The sequence below is a fragment of the Lineus longissimus genome, chromosome 6 (assembly GCF_910592395.1).
Source record: "Lineus longissimus chromosome 6, tnLinLong1.2, whole genome shotgun sequence".
In the NCBI taxonomy this organism is placed as follows: Eukaryota; Metazoa; Nemertea; class Pilidiophora; order Heteronemertea; family Lineidae; genus Lineus; species Lineus longissimus.
In genome coordinates, this window is record NC_088313.1 from 20612315 (window position 1) to 20622667 (window position 10353).

At 40.5% G+C, this 10353-nt stretch overlaps 1 protein-coding gene across 1 annotated transcript; it reads left to right on the plus strand.

Annotated features, from left to right (window-relative positions):
* The first annotated feature begins 4694 nt into the window (after nt 1–4694).
* On the plus strand, nt 4695–9628 carry LOC135489120 (BTB/POZ domain-containing protein KCTD9-like). The gene is made up of 9 exons (XM_064774305.1): nt 4695–4830; nt 5365–5533; nt 5914–6093; nt 6309–6440; nt 6786–6853; nt 7257–7352; nt 7472–7727; nt 8075–8208; nt 8344–9628. Exons 1-9 carry the CDS (start codon nt 4783–4785, stop codon nt 8458–8460), a joined length of 1200 nt encoding a protein of 399 aa, XP_064630375.1. The 5' UTR covers nt 4695–4782; the 3' UTR covers nt 8461–9628.
* The last annotated feature ends 725 nt before the right edge of the window (nt 9629–10353 follow it).

Below are 10353 nucleotides of genomic sequence, written 5' to 3' on the forward strand. Positions count from 1 at the left end.
CTCGAGTCATTAGGGTGAATTAGTTAGCAAACCATTATGGGTCCCAGGTAATTATAGGTTAAACTATGGACGATAACCCGACAGTAATACGTGCGTAACCGACCAGCAAATGAAACAATTTGCGCTCCTTAAAGGGAGGAGTTCTGGCCAACCCATTGAGCTCCTATCGGTTTTACGCCACAAGTTTACTTGCAAGGTACCAAGAACGGTTTTCTTTCTTGCTGATGTGTTTTGGACTTGTTTCCGTTCCTCCAAACTTTCAGTCCACCCTAATGGATAGACCCCCTCAATCTGTCCCAAATGGATGCCGTTGTCACGATTGCATTACTTTTCAAAGTTTGTTCCAGTATGTTCCAATCTGAACATCCAATCTTACAGTTGCATTTGGCCAATACTGTCTCATTGAGAGTTACCATTTCAAAGCTCATTTTCGATTGAAATGATTTCCCCATTCACTTAACAATCCAAAGCAATGGTTAGTATACAAAAACTCAGTTACTCAAACTAGATTAGAGTTGACATCAAATGTGGCGGGCTTTGACCACAAAATGAACCATACTTTCCTCGATCATCAGCCTTTTATGATCGCAACGACTGCGAATTACACGCACTCTACTCGACTAATGGACATTTTTAGTAAAATTTAACGACGCTGGGTTATAACCTAAAGGCCGAAGAAAGAATTACAAGAAACTAAAGCTTTGCGTGACCCGTGAGGAAAACTGAGAAAATGGTCATAACCAATTCCATTACCGTCATTTCGTTGGTCGTATAGATACCGTAACTGGCACTGATTATCTCAGCAATGAAAGTTTGCCATTAAAACCAATGCTAAATGGCAATTGAAAAGGGAAATTGCATCGTTAAATAACAAGAAATTACTCAGTCAGCATTGGGACATTTGACAGGATAATGGATCATTTAAGAATTGGACATAATGTAATTCTCCAAGACGACTTGGCTTTTCGTGCGTTTATCATCCAATCTTGGCAAACATCAAAATGAAGCTGCCGTAAATTACCATTTATGAGTAGCATAGGTCACTAATAATTGTGGCTGTAGCATATGATTACGATGTCAGTTTTGCATGGCAACTTATTCCAAATACGTTTGTGGAACTTTTTCCACCACAATGTTCGAGGAGACCAGCAAGCCCGCCCTAACATTGAGATGGGTGAGGGATCTGACATCATGATTAACAAGTATACCGGAAGAAGTTGTGAGCCATCATCCATATTACGAGGCATCATCAACATAAACAGAGTATTTCACTTCGGTAATCCTACCAGTTCTAAACTCAAGATTTATCAACCCATCTGCAGAATTTGAGAATTAGCCTCGTAATTAAGAATCTACGAATGAGTAATGAGTTGCGTGAAAGTCAACAATGCTTAACTACAAAAATAGCCCACGATCTAATGACAGTCGGGACTACTCTTAAAGTTGAGGACATTCCATTGAAATGAAATCAATCGTGGGGTTATCAGTCAAGATGGGGAAGCTAAGTAGCCCAAATAAGCCAAATGTGAATTTAACAGAGGTTCAATGACCACTTGATTGGCAGGCCCAAAGATAGAACCGAATTCGTGGTCATCACGATGTTTATACTGATGTAATGCAAACTTGTGAGATAAAGGAGCAATATCACGTCCGACTGACCAACACTGTGGCCCGGTATAACTTGACAATCTATGACAATTGGGACTGGACTGCGTAATGTTGGCCATAATGACTTCTCCGCCTAACAATTTCTGGATGTCCTCCCCTGGAAGCATCCTCACGCCCCTGCAGTCCAGCTGGGCTGCCACCCACTTAGGTGTGACATGGAGACACGCAATGGTATTCATCATATCGCTTTCTTATAAAGAGTTGAGGTTGACTGTTTGGTGTATCCGTGCTGTTGAGTGACAAGAGAAAGAATTCCTAAAATGCGGAGATTCTGTTAATTTTGATACGTATTTCATTGGGGCGTTGCTACACGGTGGCATCCTGACTCTCATGCGCTGGCGTCACCACTATCGAGCTATTGAGGGAAAACAAAATTGAACACTGACTTCATTACAATAGAGTAGCCTAACACTATTGGCCTACCACTATCTAGTCTATACACCTCAGCATTCGAGGTGAAATCTGGGAGGATATCCAATAACAGTGCTTGGCTTGCCAAAGAAATATGGTTAACAGATTCGTAAAGAATATGAATTGATGGCTAACATAGTTGGAAAATCATATCTTTGCCCCAATTTTTGCCGCGGTATCGATAGAGCTAATGGTGCATACGTCATGTCGAAGTGTTCTGATATTCCTTGCACCTTTTATGAAGTAACTCTTTTACCAGCCACTTTTACTATAAATCATCTAATGAATATGTGTGAGGTGTTTAAAATCCACCCGATTACACCTTACCTCACACCTTCTATCAAGAAATATGAATGTTTTTATCAGTAAAATCCACATCATCTATAGTTGTCAGATTAGAACGACAATCAAAAACACACTTAGAAAGAGATTGGAATAAAATGCAGCCTCGGTGAACCACGACAATTGTGGTCGTGTCCACGAATCGAAGATTTGCATAAAATTTCAATTTTTCAATCAAATGAATGGCGTTAGTTTTCTTAATCATGATGACATGCCCAGATTTCGAGATCAAGGAAGGCAATGTCGCCGAGGCTATTACTGGTCTTAATAGAGATGGTTGCATTATCCGCGGTATTAGTGTAAAGATGTGTCTGAATGACTGGACACAGCCGTTAAGGAGGACCCATTGTCCTTGCTGCATCTCGTGAGATTGCCCGTCTTATTTTAATTCGATTCCATCCAGTTAATATCTTCAGGCGACACTTGGGCACGAATGAAAACATTCGGTCGCCCAACATAGCATAATAGGCCATAATAAGTTTGGATTGCGAGGTCCGTCATCAAATAACGCCATGAAAAATGATTCAATTCCAAAAGGAAGTGCGGCCATTGTTGCGGAAGTGAACGTAGATCGATGCCATTGTTGCAGGCGTGCGCAAACACTTACATTCCCGATATAAGAGGTCGAGTTATTGATAAGATATATTTAATGGCGAAGTAATGTTTTGAGAAGGTGTTGTCATACAATGTCGCAGTATTAGATATTTTGTTGAACCTCACGCATATCTTTGAGAAAACGTAACCAGATCTTGTTATTATTATTAATATTATCATAATCATTATTGTCTTAAAAGGGGACTGTAGGTAGGAGCAGAGGGGCTGATTTGGCCATCTTAAGTTGACTAATATACACAGTAAGGGCCCTTGATCATGTCCGATTCACCACTAAATAATATTCCTCGCACAAGCGTGAATCATTTCGACGTACTGTGAGATGTGAGAGACCCCTATTGACATCTTCGTGTAACTTTATCTCCTAAAACTATTTCTTTTGACATCGTTGACCTCGGTTCTAAAAACATTTATCAAATCGCCTCTTGAACGTTAAAATCAGCTTCAAGCATTATCGAAAATATCCCTGAGCTATATAAATACGACATAATGAGAACAACCGGTACAAATATCGAAATATAAGATACTTTCGAACTATTTCGGCAAATCACCCTGACACCTACGCGACCTAGTCACTCACGGACTGATATTGCAATATGGCGACGACTTGAATGGTGTCAGAGGGATAACATCCCTCGCGCTGCGTTTTTACTATGAGTATGAAAGGCAAAGAAAATCCGGTTAACATGAAAGTCTTGATGGCTCAGCGGTTAGAGGGCTTGACTTTCGATCAGGTGGTCGCTAGTTCGACTCCCGATGTTTTTCCTCATGTTTTTTTTCCTTTCTTGTTTATTTCATTCATGCACACTCATCCTTGTGTAGAAGTAGAAAATGTCCCCCAGGAAAAATTTCCAGCCCTTTTTGTCGGATTAGAACACACCGGGATCGTTCGATGAGAAATGCAGTGACCGAACTCTCTTCTTCCGGCTCCTTGGTCCGCCCTTGTTTGAATTGTTATTATTATTAATATTATCATAATCATTATTGTCTTATAAGGGGACTATTGGTAGGAGCAGAGTGGCGAATTTGGCCGTCTTTAGTTGACTAATATACACAATAAGGGCCCTGGATCATGCCAGATTCACCACTAAATAATTTATTCCTCGTACAAGCGTGAATCGTTTAGACGTACTGTGAGATGTGAGAGACCCCTATTGACATCTTCGGGTAACTTTATCTCCTAAAACTATTTCTTTTGACATCGCTGACCTCGGTTCTAAAAACATTTATCAAAACGCCTCTTGAACGTTAAAATCAGCTTCAAGCATTATCGAAAATATCCCTGAGCTATATAGATACGACATAATGAGAACAACCGGTACAAATATCGAAATATAAGATACTTTCGAACTATTTCGGCAAATCACCCTGACACCTGCGCGACTTAGTCACACACGGACTGATATTTCAATATGGCGACGACTTGAATGGTGTCAGAGGGATAACATCTCTCGCACAGCGGTCTTACTGTGCGAGTTTGTTCAAAAGGCATTTTTTCAAAATATCAATAATAAAGCTAATTTATTGATAAAATGGTTTATAAATGTATAAGAATCATTGTAAATAAAAGAATATATTGCTTTTTGAATGTTTAGTTTTTATTTTAGTTAAGAAATGGTCTGCGAATTATCCCAGCACTTCCGTTACTATTTTTAGCAACAATGGTGTTGATAAATCGTGGTTGATCAATTTCTGTTGTTTATTTCTTGTCAATTTGCCATCAGGCAAAGATATCCTGTGGCTTTTATTATGAAAAGAGTAACCTTGTTTCTGTGGGGCACAAGGAACAATGGAAAGGTATGAACGTGTAATGGGTTGGGTGTTGTTGTCGAAATTGTTCATTCATTCTTTTGATATTATTTTCCATGTAAAATTGTAATTTGTACTAGGCCTTTATTCACTGTGCAATGTACAGTACTGACTTGGCCTATACAGAATCTGTATGCATTTTTCATGTAGGTCATGTCGGTCTCTGCTCTTATGTTGTTTGCGCAGCGCATGGAAATGGCAAGGGGATGATCTCCACCCATGTCGTCTGTCTGACTCTGAGTACTTTGTGGTATGGTTATGAACTTATGGTATGGCAACCACCATCGTGACCATGGACCGGACGGTCATGGTCCCAATCCCATGCATGCATGGACTCGGTGAAGAAGAGGTTGTGTCCTGGTGCAGTGGACGTGGTTAGACTGACCGTCCAGTGAAGAGAGCACGGAACTTTGGTTCCAGATATGACGACGTAACAGTTTGTCCATAGGCCTAACTAACCAATCAGCTGACAGAGCGAACTATCACAACATAACATAACTGTCCTTCTTAAACTCTTTGCAGATAATTTGTGTACAGGATTCAGATAGTTTAGAAGATGTCCTGGCTAATGCTGGTCAGAAGTTGGGCATCTCTGCCGCTCGTATCTTTACAGAGAAAGGAGGAGAGGTGGACGATGTAGCTCTTCTCCGAGACGATGAGGTCCTTTTTGTGTCTCAAGATGAAACCGCTGGTAAGATTGACTAAAAGTTTTTGGTGATTATGGCAAACTACATTTCTCAATTTTTCACTTCGCAGTCTCCATTGTCACATTAAGTTTGACTGTGACATCATTAGGGTGCGTTGAACACAGATATATGAACAGAGATATGATTTCACTCTGGCCATCATGGGTTCGAGTGATGTCTCATCTATCCAGTGCATAATAGTACCATAATGCATGGTATCATATACCATGAGAAGCTATCACTGTTGTGCCCAAGAGCAAATGATAAGGTGACAGGTTTACCTCAACCTTTTATACCCGAGGTGTTGGTTTGAACCGTGAAAGTCGGTGCCTCCTATTCGGTGGATGCTGGTACCCTATTCTAAAACCTTCTCTGCCTTTCGCAGATTTGAGCTCATCGACAGAATCTACCCTGAATGATCACTACCCAATGCTAGCTGTTGAAGAAGGCGACTGGGTGACGCTAAATGTTGGAGGACGTTATTTCACCACGACTAGAAGAACTTTGACAGCTAATGAACCTGACTCCATGCTCGCCAAAATGTTTGATAACTCAAAACCCACAGGTGTGTAATCAAACATTCTGTGTTCAGTCTCGATTTTAGTACGGAGACCCAACAATTCTGTGTTGATTTTAATTCTATCACAACTTAAATTGTACTACATGTAGTTGTCCACACAAAACGTGTTGAAAACTCTTTGGTTCAATTCATTCAAATCAGACATAGCCTGGGTGTATGTAACTCAATCCCTCTTGCATGATAATTATGACCTCCTTCAGGGCTGAATTGGACTAGTCGGAAAGATCCTAATGGAGCATACCTGATAGACAGAAGTCCAGATTACTTTGAACCTATACTCAACTACCTAAGACACGGGCAGCTCATACTGAATAAAGGCATTAATCCTCTTGGTAAGTTTTTTCTCTCTTTTAACTCTCCCATGGTTTTTACTTTGGTCAAATTCTCACACTTACTTTTCCTTTTATGAGCAAACTTTGGCAGGACTAGTCGGGATAGCCATGCTAGGTGTGGAAAAGTTGTCCTTCAGGAAGTTCAGTCACAGTCACGCCAGTGGCATCGTGAAGAGTGTCCAACTTGTGATCAGATGATCATGGGTTCAAAGCTCAGCCAGTGCTTTTCATTTCATATTGTGCACAAATGGTGATTAGATGTCATTATTTACAAGAAGCCTGCTCATTTTGGTAAGGGCTCTGTACAAAATGCATGTTACTTAATCTGTCTTATCTACATGTTAGGTGTTTTAGAAGAAGCCAAGTTCTTTGGTATCATGGGTCTAGCAGAAGATTTGGATTCTATAATCAATGTAAGTCAAATCTCCTGTCGTGAACAATAACCAATATGAAAGACCTCCTTGGCTCCAGACCTTGAAAAATTGGAGGACACAAGTTGAGTTACTTTGAAAGAGCCGTATGTTTGGATGATCGTTTATATGGTTTGTTGAAATTGGAGAGAACGTCGTTTGCTCCTGCAATAACGAGCCAGTAACAATCACATCTTGATAAATGGACAGCGTGACCCTCAACAGCATTCATCACAGAACAGGACAGTGAGAACAAGTAAAGTCTGTTGGAAGCTCAAACATAATTGGCTGGACAGCTGTTGGAAATCCGTTGCTTGCCGTGTGTAAGAACATGTTGGTGCTATAATCCCTGGTGGTTCCTGTCACCATGTTCATTTTGATGAACTTTTGTCCTTTCTGTCTTCAGGAAGACGAGCCTCCTGGCGACCAGACCCCCATCACCAGAAGAGAATTTGCTTTATCTTTGATGTTCACTTCATCAAATAGTCAACTTAGATGCCAGGTACGTCAGTGTTGAATTCATTATTGGTGAAACCCTACGAATTGATCAATATTTGATTTGTATGGAGAATGTATAGCTGAAGTTGTGAACATTATTGACCCCTTCATCAATTCTTTCAGGGAATGAACTTCTCTGGTGCTGATTTATCAAGGCTAGATCTGCGGTATGTGAATTTCAAGCATGCAACATTAAAGAAGGCAAAGCTAGCCGGGACGAATCTATCCTGTTGCAACTTCGAGCGAGCAGACCTGTCACAAGTCATACTGGATGGTGCCAATCTTCTGGGGGCAAAGTTTCTCTGTGCTAATTTGGAAGGTGCTTCAATGAGAGGGTGTAATTTTGAAGATCCTGCAGGGAGTCGTGCCAATATGGAAGGTATGTTCTTTACGATGTTGTTTTCAGCTGACCTCGACAAAAGTGGACTTTGCCTTGATATGATTCCTACCCATGGAGTGCTACCCTCTTGTGATTCATTCCCATGTAATGCTGCCCTCCTGTAATGAAGGAATGGCCTGTTTTTCGGTTACAGGGGTGGCTAGGAATGTGACTATGCTTGATTGAGGATCAGGACATGAGGGGAACATACATCATTGGCCTGTAACTGATGACAACAAATTTGGGCGAGTTTAACTCTGGGAAAATCGCTCCCAATCACTCATTGTAAACTCCGTCCCACATGTTGAGCTTGTACACTTTTAACTATCTCCCTTTCCATCTCGCAGGTGCCAACATGAAGTCTGTCGACCTTGAAGGGAGCCACATGGCAGCTGTCAACTTACGTGTGGCAACTTTAAAGAATGCCAACCTTCAGAACTGCGACCTGAGAGCTGCTGTTCTTGCTGGAGCGGATCTTGAGGTGTGTTTTCTCCAGATTTTGATGAGTGTTTCTATGTGCCACGATGGTTATGTTATGCCAGTTAGGTTTATTGGCCCAATGACTCCCATCTTCAGTCAAAATATAGAGCTAATCAGTGATGTTTGAACATTTCAGAACTGTGACCTCTCTGGGTGTGACCTGCAAGAAGCCAATCTCCGAGGCGCCAATCTGAAGGGTGCAACGTTTGAACTGATGCTGAATCCTCTCCACATGTCGCAGACCATCAGATGACAGTGACGCCACCTATTGGAAAATCTTGCCATGCATTTCTCGTGTGTACTTGATGTAAACAATCATATCAGTATGTATCATATCTTAAAGAGGGAATGATTCACACTCGGCTGAATGTATTTTGTCCTGTAGGAAGGTTATGGTATCGATGAAATTCAGAAGACCTCAATAATCCTGTCTTCTATTGTGGGGGTGGATGATCATGAATACTTGCTATTGCTATAGTCAAAATGTTCCTATATTTATGTATGCATTGGTCACTGTGATGCAGGGAGATTAGGTAGGAGGGAGGTGTGTAAGTGTAAGTTTCATCAAGTGCCCGATAGGTGTCTCTGTTTATCTCACAATGCACAGTTCATGCTTGCACAAGGGCTTCTTCATTCTCTAGTCAAACGGGGCCCAGTTCCCTATAACTGAGCATATTAGTCAAGTGGGTATGACGAACTGGACATCCTAGCTCCTGCCTCGAGTACTCCATTTAGCATGATGGTTGTCCTTATATAATGTATAATCAAAGTATCAATAAAACTTTCAGCATTGGTTGATTATGTTAAAGTTGTTTAGCAATTCGCTATCGTGCATTTCAGCAACACTGACACTATGGCAGGTCACAGTGTCATGGTGCAATGCATTGCCATTGCGTAAAATCATCTTGGAATCACCTGTATCATGTATATTTGAAACAGATTAGTCAATTTTACTAATATTTTTGTCTCTGATGTGAACTAACATGTATAAATTATTGTTAATGTAATGTGGACGTCGTGAGATGTAATCTCTTTTTTAAAGTTTGAATTTGTGTCTGCATCAGTTTCAGGGTTATTTTTAGTTTCAAGTAATCGAGTAGTTCCATCTTTTTAGCCCAGATGGCGCCAACTGAGGTCCCCTGTCTGAGGCTGATGAGGAAACTCACGAAACTCTATTGGGGAGATGTAATCTCTTTTTCACCCAATCATGTATAGAACTGTTCAATGTTAAGCTGGGAAAGACTGGCAATTCTCTGCAGGAAGCAAGATTTGATAGTCATGTAGAACTTGCAGCAGTTGTCAATTTCACCAACACCCTTGCATGATTTTCTGTTGATGCCGTTGCAATTGCTTGCCACATTCATTTGGCCCCCGAGGAAACCAACTCATGTTGATTTGAATAAATATTTTTTTTAATATGATACTTGTCTTCTTCTCTTTGATTTATGATGCAGTCATGGCAGCAGTCTCTTGTCCACTACTGGGTATGAGCGTTTACTTGCCTGAGCATAGACATCAGGCACCAAGGACATCATTTTGTGTCTTGTTCAAATTCAGTTTCTGTCTTGCTGAAGGACAATGTTTATAAGACCCCCTTTAGGAGGGGCTCTTAAGATACACGTGTGTGCGGGAGTATATAATGTAAATGAAGTGAAATAAAGAGAGTAAATATTGTATATCCAACAAACAATTTTTTTTGGTTTTTCAAAATGGCGCTGAATAAATAAATCAGACCAGTTGTAGCGCTGAATTATAAATCAGACCAGTTGTAACAGGTTACGAGAACATCTAATTTAAATCTTCATGGGAATTCGCTACATATGCCTAAGAAATTGGCCAATTATATTGATATTGTTATTAGAGAAATATCCGTCCTAAATAATGACAGAAAAGGGTGGTTTATTTCAATTTTGTGGCGACATGGTCGAGGTCACGTGACATAAACAAAACAATCGCACACACCCGTCCAAAAAAGGCACTTTAAGAAAAACAAATACGTTTTTCCTGCTTAAAACCACACTGACGACTAAGTTATTTTAGTCTACTACCCAAATCTGAAGTATCAAAATGAATTACAAACTAGAACTAGCTCTATTTAGCAAAAGTTGCGTGAAAAATTCGGGTGAGCGACATTCTGAACCCTAGC

What these genes read in the sequence shown, in the direction of transcription:
- LOC135489120 (XM_064774305.1), top strand. Translation starts at nt 4,783, where the DNA reads ATGAAAAGAGTAACCTTGTTTCTGTGGGGCACAAGGAACAATGGAAAG. An exon ending in ATTTGGATTCTATAATCAAT is followed by an intron (nt 6,854 to 7,256) that starts GTAAGTCAAATC and finishes TTCTGTCTTCAG; the next exon opens with GAAGACGAGCCTCCTGGCGA. An exon ending in TTGCTGGAGCGGATCTTGAG is followed by an intron (nt 8,209 to 8,343) that starts GTGTGTTTTCTC and finishes TGAACATTTCAG; the next exon opens with AACTGTGACCTCTCTGGGTG.